General features: G+C 39.6%; 1 protein-coding gene across 1 annotated transcript in view; it reads left to right on the top strand.

Moving 5' to 3' along the window:
• Positions 1 to 365: 365 nt before the first annotated feature.
• LOC128733443 (phosphatidylinositol 3-kinase catalytic subunit type 3) overlaps positions 366 to 24,135 on the top strand; it is a 49,467-nt gene continuing 25,697 nt past the window's right edge. The window contains exons 1-4 of the mRNA XM_053827023.1: positions 366 to 440; positions 500 to 567; positions 17,527 to 17,715; positions 17,780 to 17,939. Coding sequence (XP_053682998.1) covers positions 506 to 567; positions 17,527 to 17,715; positions 17,780 to 17,939 — 411 coding nt within the window. The 5' untranslated portion in view covers positions 366 to 440; positions 500 to 505. The remainder of the gene's footprint in view (positions 441 to 499; positions 568 to 17,526; positions 17,716 to 17,779; positions 17,940 to 24,135) is intronic.

Genomic DNA, 24,135 nt, shown 5'->3' with positions numbered 1-24,135 from the left:
CCTTCGAGCCTGTTAATCTGTTCTCTGTGATATAACATAAGACACTGGAACTCAAACTAAAAGAATGTAAGTATGGTTATAGTTTTATAAAAAGTTATTCGTCACTACGCTTCATGTTTTTCGTTTCAGTTAATATTAATATCTATTAATTTAATTTAATAAATATAAATAAATTTAATAAATATTAAAAATAAATTTTGTTTCAGATGGCGACTCTCTATAAGCTCTCTAAACTTGAGGATTCAACAACGAATGTCATTTTTTTTATTATCTCTCTGCTTGCAAAAGAACAACAAGAACAACAGTACCAGTACGTCAAATAACAAAAACAAACCGAAACCATAAGCATAAGCTTTTTGTTTAGTTCTACTACCTACTGCTATTAATATACGATTAATGATAAATATCAAATGATTTCTTAGAGCTCAAATTATTTCTTGGTAAGTTGTCTTCAAACGCAAACACCTTCATAGTACCTAAGCATTTTTTACTTTTTAAGTTTTCAATGGATTCGGATTTTCGTTTCGTTCATAGCTGTGAAGCGCTGCATAAAATACAGATTAAAATGTGAGTAATTTAGCAAAGCTAAACGCAATCTTATAAAACGTTTCGTATGTACAGTCAACCAAAAAAGTATTCGGACAGCAGCGCATAAATTTTTCTTTTAGTAATTTTGCGCAGTATTTTGCAAAGAATGGTAACACATATTTTTTAAAACAATGTTTAACTAAAGCATATTTAGATGCACATCAAAAATTCGGGGAAAAGCTTTCCATTTTGAAGATAGAGTACATATAATTTGAATTTGAATTTGCTGCAGTATTATCCACTCAAACACGCAAGAAGTTAGTGCAATCTGTGATCATCCCATTTTTTACATACGGTGACGTCATTTACTACGCAGGATTATCTGCCGACCAAAAAATGCGGCTTCATCGCTGTTTTAAAGCTGCAGTGCGTTTCGTCTTTAACCTTCGTTCAAGAGAATCGACTGCGACAGTTCGGGATACTATACTAGGACGTGACATTCTGATAAACTACAACCATCGTATGTGTTGCTTTATGAGACACGCTCATATCGGAACATTACCCGGATATTTCCTTCAGCATCTACAACGTAGTCAACACGAAAGAACCCGCGGCTTCATCATCCCAAGACACACAACTTCTGGGCGCAGAAGTGTGCTGATCTCTGGAGCGCTGATGTGGAACAGACTTCCCGTGACGACAAAGCAGCAACCAACTATATGGGCGTTCAAGAGAACTCTCCCGAATAACCAGTGACTGTATCCGCTATCTAAACTATATATAGCTCTATATTTAAAAACTTACTATCATTTGTGCACAGCTCATTGTTACTAACTTAACTTAATTGCTTACTTATTGGATTTCCATTGTAATGTTTCTCTTTATAAATCCTTGACCCTGAACAAAGTTCTAAACTACGTGGTTAACGTATCTCCAATAAATTACAATTACAATTACAATTGCCTATTACAATTACAATATCCCTCTGTGAATTGCTGACCATTTTTTTGCAAGAACTCGGTTTAAGTAATTTTGATAAGAAATCAAATGATTTCTCATTATAGAAATGAAGTTATCTAAAAATATGTTCAAAAGGGTTCAAATCTAGACAGAATGCTGATGTTTCGATAGCGCTAGAACAACTGTTGTACCTTGTTGGGATGCATGGAAAGCTCCGAGGTAGCAAAGATATATATTTTTGGATAGAACTAAGTGTAAGCTCAATTATCTGAACAATTTTAGGTGAAATTAAAGCAAAATTGTAATTGTGTGGTACATGTATATTGTACCGGGATGTTGAATCTAAACATACTGTCGATAATTGTAAGCGGTAGGCACCATTCAATTGTCCTAGCGCTATCGAAACATCAGCATTCAGTCTAGATTTGAACCCTTTTGAACATCTTTTTAGATAATTTCATTTCTATAATGAGAAATCATTTGATTTCTTATCAAAATGACTTAAATCGAGTTCTTGCAAAAAATGGTCAGCAATTCACAGAGGGATATTTGAAAAATTGTTAATTTTATTCCAAACAGATTAAAACAGGTCATCAAGAATGTAAATGGTGCTACAAGGTGGCGGTTGAGCGAGAAAGGACATTTATTTCAACTAATAGGTAACTGTCCGAATACTTTTTTGGCTGCATTTTTAGGCAATTCAAATTATATGTACCCTATCTTCAAAACGGAAAGCTTTTCCCCGAATTTTTGTTGTGCATCTAAATATGCTTTAGTTAAACATTGTTTTAAAAAATATGTGTTACCATTCTTTGCAAAAATACTGCGCAAAATTACTAAAAGAAAAATTTATGCGCTGCTGTCCGAATACTTTTTTGGTTGACTGTAAATGTAAACATCAGTTTCAATGGACGGAAATAGAAGAATGATGTATTAACATCACCTACCTACATATTATGTACATATGTACATTAGATGAAGTGGTACGTGAAAAAATGAAGGCCACAGAACACTAAAATTTCAAACACAATAGGCCGTATGAATAAAACAGTTTGCTTGGCTTTTCCCGTGTAAATCTTATGGGAGAGTGCTCTAACTCTTTTTTATTCATACGGCCTTATGTATCCTTTTGAATATCACGGGTTTACTGTCAAATTTTCGGAACGTATTAAAAAAAAACCTGATTTAATTCACCTAGTGGTGAAAGGAACCTTTGTTATACGGTCTTACTCGCTATTTGAGATACAAATCGACCCGTCTTCGGAACATAATAGGTAGACATATTGCTTAATGTTGCATAGTGCGTTGGTTTACATAAAATTTTTGGAAATTGAATAAGTTCCCAAAATTTAAACAAAACAGAAGCACTTATAAATTTTGATAGATCCTTTTTTCATGAAATTGTTGAGTAAGTTATTACTAATGTGAGTAAGTGCAAGTAAAGGGGGGCTCCGTAGCCGCCAGTTTACTGAGTCTGCTTTGACAAGCCGAGTGGTCGTGGGTTCGAAGCTTAGTATAATTAAAGCCATTTGATGTCAAATGACTTTAGCATGGGTCTATTCTCAGGCCCCTCATTTACCCTTCCTTCATCATGAATTTTTATATATTTACCCACTGAAGCATCTTGACAGTGCAAAAGTCCCTAGTTAAGTGTACTGGTCAGAGCAACGAAGGAGTCCTCTCCAGGGACGGCTATAATATGGGATAGTGCTGGCAGCGAAGAATAAGTGAGTAAAGTAGATCAAGCTTTGAAGGAATGGTAAAATTTAATAAGCATATCGATCACTCAACAGCAATTATAGCAAAAAGAAATGCAGTGCAGGTCATACAGCAAACACCTGGGCGATATTACAATAGACCAACTATACCACTGGTCGCAGTAATGAGTCTACACATGGAAAAAAAGTGCAAGTAAAAAAAAGTTGTAAGAGGAAATATAGAGCTTGCTAATTTGCGGTTGTGTTGGTGATTTGTTTTCCCCCAGTTTGAAAAACGTCATGGAAAAACCAACAGCATCAGCAACAAATCGCGTATACGTATACGCGGCATAGTGTGCGTACGGTAGCTGTCAGCAATCTCAATTATTCTCTAGCATATAGAGCTTTCTGACAGCTCAAGCACCCACACTAGCGAACACAGAATAGGCGACATCCATTTAGTACGTCACGCAAATTTTGACCAAAATCAACCCCCCCTCCCCCCCTTGTCACATTTCGTCACACATTCGTTACCCCCCCTGAGAAAGTACGTCACGTCACGACAATCCCCCCCCCCTTCACAACAAAAAAATTAAATATTCATTCCACCCTTTTTATTTAAAGCTATCAAATGAATTTCAGCAAATAAAAAATGGAAAATTTTCGAGCTTATAAGTCATCGATTCGCGGATTTTGAAGATGATCTTCAATTGCTGCAATCGGATACGCTTCAGAAGTCGCTGATGTGTCGTCGATTAATGTTTCGCGCATATCCACGCCCTTTACATTCATCCATTCAAAGTCGTCTGATCTAGTTGAAAGAATCAGGGCTTCCTGCTGACGTCTTGCAGCAACACGCCTTAGAAGAACTTTCCTGACGGATTTTTTTGTATTTCTTCAATCGTGTAGTCATTCAACACTACCTTAGATCTAAAATTTAAAAAGAAGAAAACTTAGACATAGTAGAATTAAATTGGATAAGTTTTCTTCTTTTTTAATTTTAGGTTTCGTATTCTACTAAGACGCTCCAAAAACTTCAGACTACCTTAGATGCGAAATTTAATCCGCAAGTGGCTTAAACTCTATCCTTCAGAGAGCTTTTGAGTGAGGGGCAGTATAAATTATACCGAAAAACTTTAAAAGCAGCCGTGGAACTTCCGTATGAGTTTTTGTTCATCGATTGAGTTCAGCACGAATATCAAGGGAAAACATTGTCATGGGTCTCTGGTAGCATCCCGTAACCCTTCAGGAGTTTGTGCGACTGCTATTTGCGGTTGCAAAGATCTTTTAGGCAGGACGGTACTCAAGCAGCTCTTCAGCGGTGTACTGCATATTCTGTAAAGCCTTAATGGAGAGTTCATACTACATAGAATAAATAAGTCCTGTTCACATATATATGTTAAAAAAAGTGTTCATTCAAAAAATTTAACTATTTGTTTTAAAATCCATCAGTAAGTTAATTTTATAGAAGCCTTCAATAGTTGTATTTTACAATGAAGGCTAAATTATAATTTCCCGAATAAATTTTCCATTTGATTTTTTTCATGTGACGTCACATAACTTCATACCCCCCCTCCCCCCTACGTCACAAATCGTCACGATTAGATCAACCCCCCCCTCCCCCCTATAAGCGTGACGTACTTTATGGATGCCCCCATACGCGTGTATATACATGATGTTTACCTCATTTTGGGGAACAGCTGATGCTGGAGGAACAAACCGAAAAATCTCGATTACTAGTTGTGTTTCTCGATTTGCCACACTGCAGAGCACATATTTTGGTCAAATTTTCCATCCTGTTCCAAATTCTAGCTCATATTTGGAAAATTTGCTGGTATTTAAGCCAGCGGAAGACGAAATTCATTCTGTACCTTGGTGACAAAGGAAAGCATCTCTTTTGTTTACTGTTGTTATTTGCTTCATTTTCAAGCACCAATACACACATAACTGGAAAGCTCTATACACAGCATATAGTAAATCTCAAGTTTATAGGTTTTTGGACTATGCATAATTTCTTGTAATGTTATTCTATTTGATTCACATCAATAAAGTGGTATTCTTCTATAAATTTCATCAATTATTATTAATCTTCGGTTACTTACGCTGTTGTATTTTATACAACACGTGTAGATTTTTGAATGCCGTATTGTAACAAAGTTAGAAATCGTCGTTTAACTAACGTATATTCTTCAATAAACTTGTTTTGAGCAAAACGTCAGAATTATTCAATGCAGTAATACTTTATATTGTTAGGAAAATAGATCAGCATAAACCGACATCATAGAAACGAAGCAAGTAGCATGTGAGGTGTACCGCAGTTGACTCCAACTGGAATTTTCTCTCGTTTCTTCATATGGAAAAATGGTGTCTGTATGCAGCAAAACTATCAGCAAATTTAAAATGTTTAAAATTCGGGGACAAAATTAGAGTATTTTTTTTATAATCAAAGTTGTACAGTTCTTAAACAAGCAAACATAGAGGTACAGTTGGATTTCGAATTTGGCAACAAATGCGTATCGCCTATGTTGCCAAAATCGGAACCGTGCCAGAATCGAGACCCTTTTTTGATATAAAAAAATCAACAATTGCAACCTTTTTATGATTAGAAAATCCGCCAAGAGCTATCCGTGCGGTGCAAGTAAGTTTTTGGCGACCTGCGGTAAGACGTAGTCCTACGGCAATAAAAATATTGTTCGAAACCGCAAACTTTTTTTCATGAACACACTTAGGGCAATATTCTTTCGTCAGCTAAAGTATGTATGCGGAAACTGACTGATATTTAAGCATATTTTTGGAAGTAAAATGTTTTGTGTTGCCAAAAACGGATACTTTTGTTGCCAAAATCGAGGCATGCCAAAATCGAAATGCCACTCTATACTATATTCAGCATAGTTGTGTATTTTTACTATTTGTACAACTTTGTAATACATGAAAAAGTCATACAACAATTACAAAAAGAACTAAAATAAAAAAACTGATTTTACAAATTCAGATATATGCTCTAAAACTTTGCCGAACACATCAATGTGTTATATTGAAACTAAAGAAATATAATTTTTTATTTCACTTATAGGGGGATTAATCAAAATTTAAATTCTACCAGACGATAGAGCATTCAATTTCAACAAACTCTCCCATAGGTTTGATAAACTTAAAACCAAGTTTTCCTAATATAAACTCTAGTACGCACGTTTTTTTGGTTTTGGGATATTGTGCGCGCGAGTAACCGTCTTGCAAAAGTTGGCGCGAGTGTTCGAGGGTTAATATCTTTTGAGCGGCAGAACCAATTCTTCTGAAATTTTGCAGATATACTTGCAGCATCAAAACCTCTAATTTGATGCTAAAATAATTTAAACTAGATAAATTATCTTAGATGAAATCGTTATAAATTATTGTAAATTTTAATGTGTAGTATACTTTCTTTTTTCTCATAACTTTCAAATTAAACATCCAATCAAAAAACAAATCAATAGTGATCTATTAGGCTATATTACCTTTCAAATGAGACTAATAACGCATAAATTGGTTTGGCCATCTCTGTGAAACAGGCGAAGATTATTACCTTGTCAAAACAGGTTTTTTAACCATAAGTTTTAAACTGCTTGTTTGTTTTCAATGAAACTACTTGAAACATTTAGCGTTAACAGGAGCTTTCATTTGATACTAAGATTGTTGAAATCGGTCATGTGGTTCTGGAGAAAATCGTGTCACGTAATTTTTACATTTTTGCTTATACCTTTTAAATGAAATGTCGGACCACGAAACAATTAAACAGTGATATACTAGGCAGTAATACCTTTCAAACAAAAGTAATAGCGTTCGAATCGGTTCAGCCATCTCCAAGAAATAGGCAAACACACACACACCGGCATTGCTCAGTTTGTCCAACCCTATCGATTGATATATGTAACTCGGGCCTCGAATCAATTTCGTGTTTTTCGACCAATTTCTAAACCTTTGTTACATAGTATAACAAAGGTAATACACTCAAGTCGCTTTTTACGCGAAGGATACGTCCCGCGTAAATCAAAACCGCGTAAATTCCGAAATTCGCGTAAAAAACTGCGTAAATTCCGAAATTCGCGTTAAAAAAAACCGCGTAAATTCCAAAATTCGCGTAAAAAAACAAAATTTCGCGTAAAAAACTGGATTTCAACACTACACGAAAAAATAGACGTTTTGAGCTCATCCGCGTAAATTCCGAAAATCGCGTAAAAAACCGCGTAAATTCCGAAATTTGCGTAAAAAAACCGCGTAAATTCCGAAATTTGCGTAAAAATAGTCGCGGAAAAAACCGCACCAAAAAAACTGCGTAAAAAGCGACTTCAGTGTATGCATAGTATAACAAAGGTAAAAAGATAATTTGTGTTATAGGCTCAAATCTCCAGGTATTGATATTCATAGCTACAATTATTGGAAATAGGTATTTATATTGAATTCTTGAGGAGGATACGACTATATTCTAATAAAGTTAGTATACTACCTGAAATTCTCAGGAAACCTATAGGCAGCAGCGAGATGTAGGGGAACCCGGGGAAAGACACTTAAGCTCAGCTAAAGTTGTTGCTACGAAAACCTTGATTTTTCTCTGCCCAGCGGTTACTAAATAGATCTTTTTAGACATGTTATTCTATACTTTCGATTCGAAATATTCAAATTTGCAGTGAGAAAATTTGGTAAGAAAAAACAACTTTGAAGCCCCAAGCCCGAGTGATTGAGTTTTGTTCAGGGGTTCAGAGCGAAAAGTGTTTGTACCGCTCTGTTAGACATGTTATTCTATACTTTCGATTCGAAATATTCAAATTTGCAGTGAGAAAATTTGGTAAGAAAAAACAACTTTGAAGCCCCAAGCCCGAGTGATTGAGTTTTGTTCAGGGGTTCAGAGCGAAAAGTGTTTGTACCGCTCGCGGTACAGCATGTACTATGCCAGCCCACTCTAGAAAGCACTGTTTTTATCGAATGGCTGAGGAATGTTGCGTTTGGCTAACTGGAGTGCCAAAATGCGAAAACTCTAACGGGTCACTTCGTGTAAGCATTATTCAATAATGTGCACACTTAAAAAAAAGTGCCGAAGTCGGCAAAAATTTGCCGAGATTTGGACAGCCGAGCGTTCGGTAAAATTTTTTATGATGCCAAACGTTAGTAAAGATCCGTAAACGTCGATTTGCAAAACTAAAATTTTTACCGAACGCTCGGCTGTCCAAATCTCGGCAAATTTTGCCGAGTTTTTTAAGTGTGTGGATTAACTCTTCCTCTTGATTATAGCTGAATGCGTGGGCTCATTCCGTTTACATTCTTTTATCGCTCAGACGATGTGAGATGTATAAAAAATTGTTTGAGGATGCCATAGGTTTGTGTTTGGCCAACACGCTCGGCTGTGTGTGAGTGGCACGAACCAAGCTGGCAAAAGAAGATGTTGGGCTTGGCGATCGACCTGTGTGACTGGCCTCTTTTCTTTTCCCACCCAACTAATGCGTATGCGTATAAGGGCCTTAGACCATATTATGGTCAACAACAATGAAGACAATTTAGTTTGACGGTTGTTTTTATTACTATATCGTAAAATTAAGCGGTACCCATTTTGCACCTGGAAATTGTGCTCATTTCATACTGGTGATCACGAAACTCGGGGAATGTTTCACTTTTGGCAACAAGCCTGAAAAATGTGTGTGTGTGTGTTTTTTTTTCGTGAGGAAACGCTCGATGTCTGGCTCACTAGTGATGATTCACATCACGTGGCACTCTAACCCATTAAAAACCTAACACAATAAAAAACTACCACCAGGTGTTACCTCGGGGGGAGTCTGTGTCATCGCACTACTCCGTACACCTGTCAAGACGTGCATCGATCCAGAGATGGCGACCAACATGACTTCCATTCTTTCACGGTCACCCTCGCAGTTTTTTTGACACACCGCGTGCTACGCTGTCAGTACACCTGTCGAGACGTGTACCGTTGCAGAGATGGCGCCGTCCCGACTTCCATCCCCTCACGGACACCCTCGCAGGGCTTCTCAAGCTCAGTACTGCAGTCTTGCACACCGCTCTGCTTCCGCTTCCAGTACGTCTAGTTGGCGTTGCTTGTTCGCTGATATTCCCTCCACAATCGTTGCAGCTGCACCATACCATTCCAAATGTTCTCCTCCCGACACATTTCGCCTACAATTTTCTCCACGGTCAGGGATGGCATCTCTCTCCGCACAGCGGCAAATTTTGGGTATTCACATACCACATGCTCCGGTATTTATTCTGCTTGTTCGCATTCTACACAGACAGGTGTCGTTGCGTGTCCGAACCAATGCAGGTACTGCCTGAAGCAACCGTGCCCTGATAGAAACTGCGTTAGGTAAAAATTAACTTTCCCATGTTTTGTTTAGGCAGGTCGACAGCACCGGCATGAGCCTGTGCGTCCATCTACCGTTCCACGCCGCATCCCATTCCTCTTGCCATTTAGCCAAGGACTCTACTCTAGCTAGCTTGCGAACACCTCTAGTTTCCCTTCTCGTGTAGCACTCCCTATCCTCCTCGAGAGTGATGCTGACAGGAATCATCCCGGCAATGACGCATACTGCCTCGAATGATATCGTTCTGTATGACTCACTTGGCCATGAGCCGGAATGTGCTGTTCAGCTTCGCTACGTTTCGTTTATTTTTTAACGCTGGAATCCATGCCGGACCTCCGTATCAGAGGATCGATAAGGCAACATTAGCCAGAATATGACGCTTATTACTGCTAGGTCCGTAGCTGTTTGGCATAATTCTAGCCACTGCGTTGATGGCCCTAGCTGCTTTGCCATAAGCATAGTCCACGTGGCTGTTAAAGTTCTGCCGATCGTCGATCATCACCCCTAGATGCTTCACTGTTCGCTTCGAGAGTTTGGCATACTCTCCTACTGTGATTTCCGCTCGCTGCACCGCTTTGCAGTTACTGACCAGCAGCACTTCCGTTTTGTGATGTGTTATCTGCAGCTTCACTCCCTGCATCCAATTTTCTATCATTCCGATCGTCTCGGTGGCCAGCATTCCAACCTCCTCCAGTGTCTGTAGCGCTACCGACAGTACTATGTCGTCCGTAAAACCAACGATCATTTCCCATTTAGGTAGCTTCAGCGTTAGCACACCATTATACATTCCGTTCCAGAGGGTCGGTCCGAGGATGGAACCTTAAAGAACTCTCGCCGTAATGTCCACTGATCTTGGTCCCTTGGCAGTCTCGTAGATTAACACTCTGTTTTGACAAGCGCCCCGTACTCAAGGATACTGCGTACAACCGCACAGTAGAGAGATTTCAAGCAATAAGAGTCGGTAAACTGCTGCGTATTTCTTTTTATGAAGCCCAGAATAGCGTACGCTTTAGCAGTGCAGCAGTGTCGAGAAGAATGCCCAAATCTTTAACAGAATCGACTCGGGTGATACTGGCTGAATCCATTTTGTATTTCCCCAAATAATTTCCTTGCATTTCCGAAACCCTTAGACCGTCTGCGTTCTCCGTAAATTTCGTCAGCCTATTGAGGATAATCCTTTCTAAAAGATTCCCGAGTGTATCCAACAGACAGATCGGTCTGTACGATGCTGGATCATCAGGGGGCTTTCTGGGTTTTGGTAGTAAGACTAACCTCTGAGCCCTCCACATGTCCGAAAAGCGACCTTAGACATTTCTATAGCGTCGTCCTGAATACGTCCGGGAATGCCTGAATCGCGGCCTTTAGAGCTACATTGGGAATTCCATCGGGGCCTGGCGCTTTCTTTACCTTTAGTCCTTTTGCCACTACTACGTTCCTCGTTGGAGACGTACATCCTCTCGGCATCCTCGACGTCTAAGTGTGGTGTAGGTGGCCACAGAGTTGATCTGTGTCTCGGAAAAAGTCTCTCTACGATGACCTTCAACTTTTCTGGGGATAGCTCAATTGTTATCTTTGGTGCTTTGACTTTCGCAATCACAAATCCGCCATCACATACCTGTACGCTGTACCCCAAGAGTTAGCATTGGCGTCACGGCCCAGTTCTGTGAGGCAGTTCGCTTTGCTTACTTTTATCACTCTTTTTAGTGCGGCGCTTGCTGTTTGGAACACCAACCTACGCTCTTCTCGATCTAACGCACTTCTCGCTTTCTGTACTCGTCATCTGGCTCTGAGCCAACTACTGCGGAGAATGCTGAGTTACTCATTCCACCAGTATACTGGTCGACGTTGGTTCCTGGGTTCCAGGTTTCTTGGCATGGTCGCGTCGTATGCCCTTACCAACATGTTTGTAAGCCCTTCTGCACTGTTGGAACACTATCAAAACAGCCATCAGCAGTGTAGCGGAGAGCTCCATCGGACATGTGGCCCGGAATCAGCGGAATGATTGGTTTGACAATGAATGTAGGAGGGTGATGGATGAGGAGAACGCTGCGCTGGCGGCCAAGATGCGTCAGAACGTGGAAAGACACAAACAGAAGAAGATGCAGCGAAATTAAACCTTTCGGGAGAAAAAGTGCTACCTGGAACAGCAGGAATATGCAGAGTTGGAGCGGCTGCATCGTTCTCAGGAAACGCGAAAGTTCTACCAGAAACTGAACGGATTTAGAATTTGGGATACGGCACAGCTACCGGAGGAGTGGAAAGATGGGGTTATCTGCCCGATCTATAAAAAGGGCGACAAGTTGGACTGTGAGAACTATCGAGCTATCACCGTTCTCAATGCCGCCTATAAAGTGCTGTCCCAAATCATTTTCCGCCGACTATCACCAATTGCGAAAAGATTTGTGGGAACTTATCAAGCCGGCTTCGTCGAAGGTCGGTCTACAACAGATCAAATATTTACACTGCTGCAAATCCTCCAAAATGGCCGTGAATACAGAGTTCCCACGCATCATGTATTCGTAGACTTCAAAGCCGCATATGATACCATCGACCGGAAAGAGCTATGGAAAATCATGGACGAGACCAGCTTCCCCAGGAAGGTTATCAAACTGGTTAAATCTACGATGGATGGTACACAGTGCTGTGTTCGGATTTCGGGTGGATTGTCAAGTTCATTCGAATTACACAGAGGGCTTCGTCAAGGTGATGGTCTTTCATGGCTGCTGTTCAACATAGCGCTACAAGGTGTTATGATTCGAGCGGATATCATTACGCGGGGCACGATTGTTTTTGGATACCCTTTCTAATACACTTGTCCATTCATAATATCTGTGGTCACGAAAGGTGGGCTCCGCTTTCCGCATGAGCATACTGCTTGTATAATCAAGAATTTTTTGGCTAACTTCGACTTCTTCTGGTTTCGAAGGTTCTCTGGGACATCGAATTTATCCTGGGCAGTGATCCTGGCTCCCCGGAATTTTGTTTGACGTTTGACGCTTTTACGTAGGTTTCATCGACCATAAGCAGTAGTGTGGTTTCGTCAGTTTTTGATCATCTAACCTCCGGGCGCGCCTTCTCGCGACCATATTCTGTTGGGACCTTCTAAACCTTGAACGTACGTAATCCAGCTCGAGCTTTGGCTTTCTACACGAAAGTTTTAATCAGATTCAGTTTTTGACGTAGGACTACATCTTACGGCAAGGTTGGAATAGGGTGTCATTCATTCCAAAAAATCCAAAAATCCAAGCGTCACGAAAATATGAAACATTTTGATAACTAATAGCTCTTCCTATTATGAATGGATTCTAAAATAACTTGGGAGCCATATCAGCGGAATTAATACGCGGCGGACTTTTACGAGGTAGAGTGTAACACAAGACTTGGACTGCTCTTACTTGAGTCTAAGCCAGACAGGGGCCTGTAGGGGTTGTCTAAGAACTTGTTATCAGTAGGCGAGAGCCTGAAAGGGGTCGCACTGATAAAGCAAATCTCAGTGTTGAAATGACTTGTTTTATTGGGCAAAACGTTTTATACTTTTATACTAGTTTTAACTCTCAAAATAATCGTTACTATGAATCGATATTTTACTGATCCTAACATGGTCTTAAGGCTAAAAAGATATAGACCACTGGGACTGTATATGAAATCATTCTATGTTTAGTGTATTCGATATTAAAGCCATCCTCAATGAACGTAATTGCGATCCATGCTGGTCGCGACGCGAACGCTGGTTGACACTGAGCATCAAAAGTGCAATTCAGCACTATGTGTACTTGCGAATGAATGCATTGTACGGCTAGTACAGTACAGGAGTAGTACAGGATTTTCATGATTTATATACCGGTCGACTCATAATAGATGTAGCAATTATGTGATTTCTATTATAACTTCCTTTTTTATTTACTAATTGGAGAAAGTTAACAAAAAGTTTCGAGGTCAAATATCCCCATACATTTTCTTTGTGATCGCCTTGTGTCACAGGCAGGGACGACAGCTAAATGCATCATCTATTTACTGTGATTTCGATCACTTTATTTTCAGAAAACAAGTGACGAAGTCCTCTCGTCCCAACAGGTCGAAGATGCTTTACGAGTACGACGTTTAAACCTATACCAATATGATATCTGTGCTTGGGAATTACGGCAGAGGGAAAAATCTCCCCTCTTCTTTAACCAATGTTATCGTTTGAACATTTAAACTAGTCTAATTTGATGTCCTGAAAGTAAATAGTTTTGTTAAAGTACCTAACAAAATTATTAAATTATCTCGTGTTTGACCCATCCTTTTTTAAAATTCGAACGCATAACAAAATGGCAGACATTGAAACATAAAAGTAAGGTTTTTAGTCGAAAAAAATGACTTTAAACATTTCTAACAAATACAAAAATGGCAATATCGAAAAAAGGATAGGTTAAACACTAGATAATTTTGTTGGCTTTGAAACAAAAAAAGGATCATGAGAATTGCTTGACTTGTTCTTGAGATATTTATGGTACCGACTTTTAAAACCTGGTTTCGAGAAAAACGGTGTTGAAATATTTTTTCGCTGTGTAATCGCTCTAGACATGCGCGCTTCAAATAGTTGTAACTTTGTCAATTTTTGGAATTCATCTAAACGGTTTCATACACATATGGTCAAAGTGTCAAAATCGGGTTTTAAAAATTGAATAGGTACTATGCCCCCTTAATTCAAAAATCGACGTAAAAACCGCGTTAATTCAAAACCACTAAAAACCGCTCGAATTTAAAAATCGCTGAAAAAACTCGCGTTAATTCGAAAGATGATGTAACAAAAACCGCGTTAATTCAAAAATCGTAAAAATAAACCATGTAAAAAAAGACTTGAGTGTATATTGATATACTACAAGTATTTGTTCGGAGCTGGGGTCTTACACGGAAACAGGGCTAAAGGGATATTTGTGCATGTGACAACGCAGCAATTCTCAAAGCGAGGATAGTTTTAAACGCTCTTATCCGAGCATAGTTTTAAACGTTTCATTTACTGCTTTGCGTTAGTAAGTTGCCTGCAACTTTTTACATACATTTAGCAGCATTACATTTAGATTGATTTCTTTCGAAAATGATGGACAATACAAGGCAGGAAGGATACATAGTGATGTCAAAGGCAGTCAGGTACAAAACATTTTGTACATTTTGTTTTGTACAACTTTAGCTTATATAGTAGCTTTCAATCATGGCAATGAATAAAACGGTTTAAAAAATTATCGACTTCCAAAAATTTGGATTCCTCAACCTGCAGCCATTTCAACATAGCAATTTTTTGATGTCATCAAAATACATATATAGGTTTGTAAATATTGTTTGATGTAGAAGTAAGATTTGAGAAGCTATAAACATTCAGTTAAAAATAATCGAATTTTCTCAACCTGCAGTTAGTCTCAACTAACCCTATATATGCTGCATGTAGCATGTATGCATGAAGAATCGTATTATTACCTGCATGGATACATACTACTATCACTACACTAAGATTTATGTACAATGAGGCAAATTTCCGTATACGCTTTATGTGTGAAACTACATAAATTTTTGCAATTTGATCTGACAAATAACATTTATGTGTGAGGCACATACATATCATTTGTATCGTCATGAATAACATTTATGGCCCCATAAAAGTATGTACAAGAGCACATAATTTTCGACTATAGGATATGAAACATAATTATTATAGCAGTTCACACATAAATATAATTTCTAAGTCATATACCTTTTATAGGCTGCCTCATAATAAATAAGAAAATTCTTTTGACATTTATATTTAAGCAAATAAATATATCGTTTTAAGTAACATGAAAAGTCTGTGTTCAGGTCCTATAATCGTTAGGTTTTAAATTTTATAAGCGTAGTCCTGCGTCACATATGCCTCGAGTAGTCCTGCGTCACCTCCCAGTTGGCCTCGAGGTAAGACGCTGGTCTAGAAGTCAGGATTCATAACTTTTTAACGATGGCACGATGTGATAGATTCTTATTTTCGACATACTTGTGCAGAAATTTTTCGCAAAAGAGCTGTTCTTTCGGCGCCATTTTTCAGATCATTGCGCACCTGATGAAAAAACTCACATAGCATAAACAATGCACTTTGAGCTTTCTCCATGCAAAAATCCAATTAATTTTACCCAGCGGTTCCAAAGTTAGGGCAATTTGAGTGTGTGGCCGTGGACATCATAAAGTATTTGTTCTGTTCTACAAAGCTTTACATGAAACTAAAAAGCTAAAACAGCGAGACAACCTGCTTTGCCGATTTGAAAACTTTTAATTGCGCAAAAACACCAAGACACCAAGCTTTGCTGGCATACCATCATACAATCAATTTCATTTTATCTCGATCTTTTTAAAAAATGTGAAATAACAAATAGAACATTTAATTTAGACTGAGTGTCAGTTGAAGTAAATAAATAAATAATAAATTATAATAAATTCTGTAATGCACAATTTACAGCTTTGCTCCCTGCATTTATTTTTGGATCATATCGATTGATGTTATCTGCAAAACCCACAATCTGTGTGTGTATGTTGTAAGCTGCTGCACGTTGTGTTCGCGGACTGCAGAACCACTTTACCTAAAAAAATAGCAAGAAACAAAAAGATTAGTGTTTCAATATTAGTATTTAGAAGAATGGGGTTAAATAAAAAGCAAAGAAGGGATAAAATAAAATTTAGGAATGAGGAAATACAGAAATAGAAATTTAACAGCTACTTACCTGAAAGCATGCCACTGATGTCGTCGTCTGAAGTCCACTAATAATTAATCAAAACAAACCGCTACCAACAAAATCGAAGATGGCCAATGAACGTCACATGTGACAGCATTGACGGAGAAGACAGCATTCGCTACCCGTCCTGCTTCATGCGAAATCGAATGGTAACCGTAGAGGGCAATAGTAGATAGAGATCACTAGTACTAACACTTCCATTTCAAACAAAAACCGAAATTATATGATTTCATTTTGAAATTGTTATACAAGATAATAAAAAGGCAAGAACAAAAAAAATTGAAAGGTTATATAAGCGATTCCACAAGCGTCGTTTAAAATAATTCTATTCAAAGCCTGAATATTGTACAGTGCGTTAAACAACTTGTAAAGCCGAGTACTAATGTTTGAAATTCAAATTGGAAGGAGAGTGAAGTGAAACAAAGGTGGAGTTAGTAGTACTATTCGAAGGTTAGCAGAAAAGATTGCTACAATGTGATACTGGCCAATCAGTTGAAAAATTGTGATATTGATCGAAATGTTTGAATTTCACTAATGTAGATCGACCCGCCTGGAGTTTTGTCGTGGCTGATCGTCCCGTTTCCCGCTTTGTTGGTGTTGGATCTACGATTGTTGGTTGGCCTACTGTTTCCTGGGTTCAATTAAGCTGATTGGACCTAGACGTGCTGTTGCTGTCGATCTGTTGACCTGGAGTTTCCTGGTGTTGTCTGGCCTGGTTTGTAGCTGATGGTTGGTGAGTCAAACTTGACCCAATAAAGAAGTTTGTGTACACGTGTTATGAAGAAGTTTGTAAATTGGAGTGGTGTAACGTAGCAGAAGAATTGAACAAACAGGATTGACGAATTTGATTAAAGGACGCCTTTTATTCTTTCTTTGTTCATAGCTATTTGAAGAATCCCCCATTCCTATAAGTGTTTCTGCAAATTCGATTAAAATTCTCTGCGCACCGAATCCTTGAGATTCAAAGGGGGAGTCTCATTCTCGCAACCTTATAATGTGTATGTGTATATGCATGTGTGCGTGTGAATATGCAGGTGTGTATGAGTGTGAAAAAGTAACTACAACTATATGCTACCTCTCTGCAATCATCTTTCTTTCGGGCTACAGAAGGTGTTAGCTTTGCTGACTTTCCAAAGATTAATATTATCCAAATATTATTCTGAGCATAAAAACTGCTTATGAAACCAAAAAAGTTTTCTAAGTTGTAAGTTTTGGAGTACAATGTTTAAATACAAATTACCAATATTATTTAATTCACAGAGGCACATTAGAAGGTGAATGCCCAGCCTATTCTTACGAACAACTTCTAGAGCAACCACTGTTGAAGTTTTCCGGTCTTAATGCGGAGAAATATCCTCCTTTGAAAGTCGGCGTTCAAGTATATGATGATGGTAAGCCTTTAGGCCTACACGTCACAACTTCCTATAAAAGTTTTTCTAATAGATGGAGGTATTATTTTCCAAATTCCAGCCTAATTCGATATAACATATTTGTAACCAATTTCTGTTTTCAGCTGGAATGAATGGCTTACATTACCGTTATTATTCAGCGATTTATCCCGTAATTCCGTGCTGGCTATAACTATTTATGATTGTGCTGGTTACCAAGGAGAGGAAATTATTATTGGAGGAACCTCGATTTCGTTATTTGGGAAAGCTGGAATTTTTCGACAGGTGCGTACTAGCACAGAAAACCCATGGAAAAACTGTCAAATTGCCGCAACATAGTAAAATCCGTATGCATTGTGTCTGGGCCTTAAGATCAGATGAATTGAGTTTGAAAAGTTTTTTTTATTCAATACTCTGTGTACATCATTTTTAGCACCTGAAAATTTACTAAAATGGCCGTAAACCATGCTGCACGTCATCCGGATCCGGGGGCACAATATGAATCCGGAACCGGTTTCCATAGAGGGATATTTCAGCCTCATAGCATATGTCATGCCGCATATAAAAAACCCGATTTAATCCACCTAGTGGTGAAAGGAACCTTTGTTATACGGTCTTACTTGCTATTTGAGATAGAAATCGACACGTCTTCGAAACATAATTCATCTATTGGTTATCGTTGCGTAGTGCGTTGGTTTACATAAAATTTTCGAAAATTGGATAAGTTTACAAAATTTGAACAAAATAGGAACACTTTTTAATTTTGATAGATCCTTTTTTCATGAAATTGCCGAGTAAGGATAAGTAAGATGTTATTAATCTGAGTAAGTACAAATAAAAGTAAGTTGTAAGTGGAAATCTTATCCTTTAGCATATACATTGTCTAGTAAAGGTCTAGTTTATAGGATTTTGAACTATGCATAGTTTCCTGTAATGCCATTCTATTTGAATCACATCAATAGAGTTTTCATGAATAATTTTCATCAATTTTTATTAACTCACGCTGTAGTATTTTATACAATACGTGTAGGTTTTTCAACGCCATATTGTTATAAAGTTACCGTTGTTTAACGTATATTCTTCAACAAACTTATTATGAGCAAAATATCATAATTATTCAATGCATTAATAATTTAAATTGGTGGGAAAATTTATGCAGCAAAACTATTAGCAAATGTAAAATGTTTAAAATGTATCCGTCTGCTGGTAGTCGAGTAATTCGGAGTCAAAATTAGGGTATTTTTTAGAATCAAAGTTCTACAGATCCTAAACAAGCAAACATAGAGGTATACTATTTCCAGCAAGGTTGTGTATTTTTAATATTTGTACAATTTTGTAGTACATGAAAAAGTCATACAACAATTACAAAAAGAGCAAAAATAGAAAAACTGATTTTACAAATTCATATACAATAAATAAGATATTTCTATCTTCGCTGCAGAGATAGAAGGTTACTGTCTTTAGCAAAATTTCTTGTAATAATATGCTTTATAACTTTGTAGAACACATCAATGTGTTATATTGACACTGAAGAAAAATAATTTTTTTATTTCACTTTTAGGGGGATTAATCAAAATTTAAATTCCACCAGACGATAGAGCTTTCAATTTCAAGAAACTCTTACAAAGGTTCGATAAACCTAAAACCAAGTTTTCCCAGTCAAAACTCTAGTGCACACGTTTTCTATGGTTTGGGGCTATTTTGCGCGCGAGTGACTGTGTTGCAAAAGTTGGCGCGAGTGTTCGAGGGTTAATATCTTTTAACCGGTAAAACCAATTCTTATGCAATTTTGCATATATATTCTTAGTGTCAAAACCTCTCGTTTGATATTAAAATAATTGAAATTAGGTAAATTATCTTGGTTAAAATCATTATAAATTATTGTTAATTTTGGTGTGGTGTATACGGTTGCTCATAACTTTCAAATTAAACGTCCAATCAAAAAACCATTCAATAGTGATCTATTAGGATATATTATCTTCCAAATGAGACTAATAGCGCATAAATCGGTTTGGCCATCTCTAAGAAACAGGCGATAATTATTACCTTGTCAAAACAGGTTTTTTAAGCATAACTTTTAAACTACTTGTTTGTTTTCAATTAAAAATTCCTGAACAATTTAGCTTTAATAAGGGCTTTCATTTGATACTAAGATCGTTGAAATCGGTCATGTAGTTCCGAAGAAACCCGTGTCACGTATTTTTCACATTTTTGCTTATAACTTTTAAACGAAACGTCGTATCACGAAACAACTCAATAGTGATCTACTAGACAATAACACCTTTCAAACAAAAGTAATAGCGAACCATTCGGTTCAGCCATCTCTGAGAAACAGGCGATAGAAAAAATCATTACATACATACACACACACACACACACACACACACACACACACACACACACACACACACACACACACACAGACATTGCTCAAATCGTCGAACCCTATCGATTGGTATATGTGACTTGGCCCTCCGGGCCTCGGATCAATTTCGTGTTTTTGGACCAATTTTTAAACCTTTGTTATAGTATAACAAAGGTAAATTATAGTATAACAAAGGTAAAAACATCAGCACTCAACAAAATAGCGATTGGCGACCATCTCATGTCTCTTATCCATATGACCGCTTCCGAGTCCCAGAAGATTTTCTTCTCTTTCTTCTCGGACGGTACGTATTTCAACGGAAGTTGTTCAGGACATGAAATCAGCTATATTGAAAGATAAAAAAGTCACGGCCATTTTAGTAAATTTTCGGGTGTTAAACATGATGTAGACCTTAGCCTAAGGGGTTACTCCAGGTTTTTTTTTCATAGTGCCATAGTTTTCATGACCAGGGATGGTTCGATCACTTTGACTCAATTTTGATTCATTTGGCAGTACCGTCTCAGTCGAGTAAAATTTGACTAAGATATATATGAGATATTTATAGAACAAGTTATCTATAATTTTGCTGAATAAAGTTTTGATGTATCTTTTGTAGTTACGGCGCTACAATGCTAGTAACTCTTTAGTGACTAAATAAAAGTTTATTTAGTTAATATAGAGGTACTAGCATTGTATCACCGTAAATACAAAAGATACAGCAAAACTTTATTAAGCAAAAATGTAGATAATATTAGTTCTACAAATGTCCCATATATCTTCTTCTTCTTCTTCAGCAGCATAGAGCCGGGGTGGCTCGTGCTGTTTCAAGCACTCGTCTCCATTCAACTCGGTCTTGGGCCACTCGTCGCCAATTTCCTAGTCGTCTCAGAAGTCGCAAATCGCTCTCGACCTGGTCGAGCCATCGTGCACGTTGGGCCCCCCTGTTCCTGGTGCCGGTGGGGTTGTTGAAGAGGACTATTTTCGTCGCACAGTCGGCCGGCATCCTTACGACGTGTCCGGCCCACCGTAGCCTGCTAACTTTCGCTAGATGTACGATGAGAGTCTCCCCAAGCAGTGCATGTAGCTCGTGATTCATACGCCTCCGCCAATCTCCGCTTTCAGTTTGCACTCCGCCAAATATCGTCCGCAGCACTTTCCGCTCAAACACGGCAAGGGCGCGTATGTCCTCCGTAAGCAGCGTCACGGCTTCAAGTCCATAAAGAACTACCGGTCTAATAATGGTTTTGTACATTGTTAGCTTCGTGCGGCGGCGTATGCTTCCTGATCGTAGCGTTTTACGAAGGGCAAAGTAGGCCCGATTTCCCGCTTGGATGCGCCGCTGGATCTCCTTACTAGTGTTGTTGTCCGCGGTCACCAGCGATCCCAAATACACGAACTCTTCTACCACTTCTAGTTCGTCGCCGTCAACGGTTACCGTCCGTGGGAGGCGCACATTTGTTTCCTTTGAGCCTCTTCCTTTCATGTATTTGGTCTTCGACGCATTTATTTTTAGCCCAATTCTCCTAGACTCCGCTTTCAGTCTGGCGTAGATTGCCTCCGCCGTCGCAAAGTTCCTGGCAATGATATCGAAGTCATCTGCAAAGCCTAGAAGTTGGCTACTCTTGGTAAAAATCGTGCCTCTCGTTTCGATGCCCGCTCGTCGGATCACCCCCTCAAGAGCGATGTTAAACAGCATGCAGGATAGACCGTCACCTTGTCTCAACCCTCGTCGCGTCTCGAAGGGACTCGAGAGTGTCCCAGAGATGCGTACAAAACACATCACTCGATCCAATGTAGCTCTGATCAGTCGCGTCAGTTTGTCCGGAAAACCGTATTCGTGCATTATCTGCCATAGCTTGTCTCGATCGACTGTATCGTATGCTGCTTTGAGATCAATAAAGATGTGATGCGTGGGCACGTTGTACTCCCGACATTTCTGCAAGATCTGTCGGATAGTAAAAATTTGGTCCGTAGTTGCGCGAGCCCCCATGAAACCCGCCTGATAATTCCCTACGAAACCTTGTGCTATCGGTGACAGCCGGCGTAACAGGATCTGGGAGAGTACCTTGTAGGCGGCATTTATCAGCGTAATACCGCGATAGTTGCAGCAGTCTAGCCGATCACCCTTTTTGTAGATGGGACAAACCACTCCTTCCATCCATTCCTCCGGTAGCTTTTCCTCCTCCCAAATCCTCGAAATAACCCAGTGTAGAGCCTTTGCTAGCGTTTCTCCGCCATGTTTATAAAGCTCTGCCGGTAGGCGGTCCTTCCCAGCGGCTTTATTGGTCTTCAGCAACCTGATTTCTCGTTTGACTTCTTTGAGATCAGGTGCTAGGACATCACTATCTTCCATGGGCGCTCCTAGGTTAATTTCCGTTCCGCCTCCTTCTGCGACTTCGCCATTGAGGTGTTCATCGAAGAACTGCTTCCACCTGTCGACCACCTCGCGCTCGTTTGTAATTAGATTCCCTCCCTCGTCCCTACACATGTCAGGTTTCGGTGTGTAGCCCTTCCGAGTTTGGTTTACCTTCTCATAAAACTTGCGCGTGTCATTAGCTCGGAATAGTTGCTCCAATTCTTCACGATCCCTGTCCTCCTTTTGGCGCTTTTTTCTCCTCAGGATCGTGGTCAACTTGTTCCTAGCTCGTCGGTACTTGGCCAGGTTCTCTCTAGTGGCAATACTTAGATAATTTTTCCAAGCATTTTTTTTTCTCCTCCACCGCTTGTTGGCATTCCCCATCAAACCAATCATTTTGTGTACTCCGAGGCTCAATACCTACAATACCAGCGTATTCTGCCCCAACCGTCTTCGAGGTTTGAAGCACCTAACTCCTCGGAAGAAGGCAGTGCCTCATTCAGTACTCGCGCGTAGTTCTCGGCAGCTTGTGGGTTATCTAGCTGCCTGACGTTCAGCCGAGGAGGGCGGCTTTGACGTGTCCGGTATACGGTGGACAGCTTTGAGCGCACATGTACTGCTACTAGGTAATGGTCAGAATCGATATCCGCACCCCGACGGGAGCGTACGTTCGTGATGTTAGAGAAGAACCGGCCCTCTATGAGAACGTGGTCAATTTGGTTCATTGTACGTTGGTCAGGTGATTTCCAGGTGGCTTTGTGGATATCCTTGCGCGGGAAAAAGGTGCTTCGGATCACCAGGCCTCGGGAAGCTGCGAAGTTTATACATCGTTGGCCGTTATCGTTTGTGTCGGTGTCCAGGCTATGGGGTCCTACCACCGGTCTATACATTTCTTCCCTACCGACCTGGGCGTTCATATCCCCGATGACGATCTTGATGTCCCGTGACGAGCAGCTGTCGTACGTTGCCTCCAGCCTCGCGTAGAACGCTTCTTTCTCATCGTCGGGTCTACCTTCGTGCGGGCAGTGCACGTTAATGATGCTATAATTGAAGAAACGACCCTTTATCCTCAATACACACATTCTCTCGTTGATCGCCTTCCAATCTATCACGCGGTCCTGCAATCCGCCCAGCACTACAAAGCCCGTTCCCAGTTCGTTGGTAGCGCCACCGCTCTGGTAAAACTGGGCCTTTCCGCCACGTATCTTCCATACCTTCTCTCCTTTGCGACAGATTTTCTGCAGAGCTACGATGCCGAGTTTGCGGGGTTCCAGCTGTTCAATCAGCACCCGCTCGCAACCTGCGAAATTTAGCGATCTGCAGTTCCAAGTCCCGAGTCTCCATTCGTCGTCCTTATTCCGTCGCCTAGGTCGATGCCGAATATTCCGCTCCGAATATGCTTGAATGTTGTTAGTTTGTGTTGTTTAGGTGTGTAGCCGTACTGGGGCAACACTACCGAGTCTCGTGATGGGGCTGCCATCTTATAGTGCCGAGACTCACTACCTCCTTCCCGGTTAGTATACGACCTTAGTTTCCACCGGGGTTGGTTACCCGATCTCCGCTAAGGTTGCTCGTATTCCGGCTGGTACCACGAGGAGGTCGGGATCGGAGTTGCTGGATAAGAGGCTAACGACCACTATGGGGTCTATATTCCGCATTATCCGGCCGTTTACCAACCCATATATCACATTGCCAAATTTTGCTCGCCTGAGACGGTACTGTCAAATAAATCAAAATTGAGTCAAAGTGATCGAACCATC

Source organism: Sabethes cyaneus, chromosome 2 (genome assembly GCF_943734655.1).
Source record: "Sabethes cyaneus chromosome 2, idSabCyanKW18_F2, whole genome shotgun sequence".
Classification (NCBI taxonomy): domain Eukaryota; kingdom Metazoa; phylum Arthropoda; class Insecta; order Diptera; family Culicidae; genus Sabethes; species Sabethes cyaneus.
Note: the sequence above shows the minus strand (reverse complement) of the source record. Positions and strands in the feature narration are given on the sequence as shown.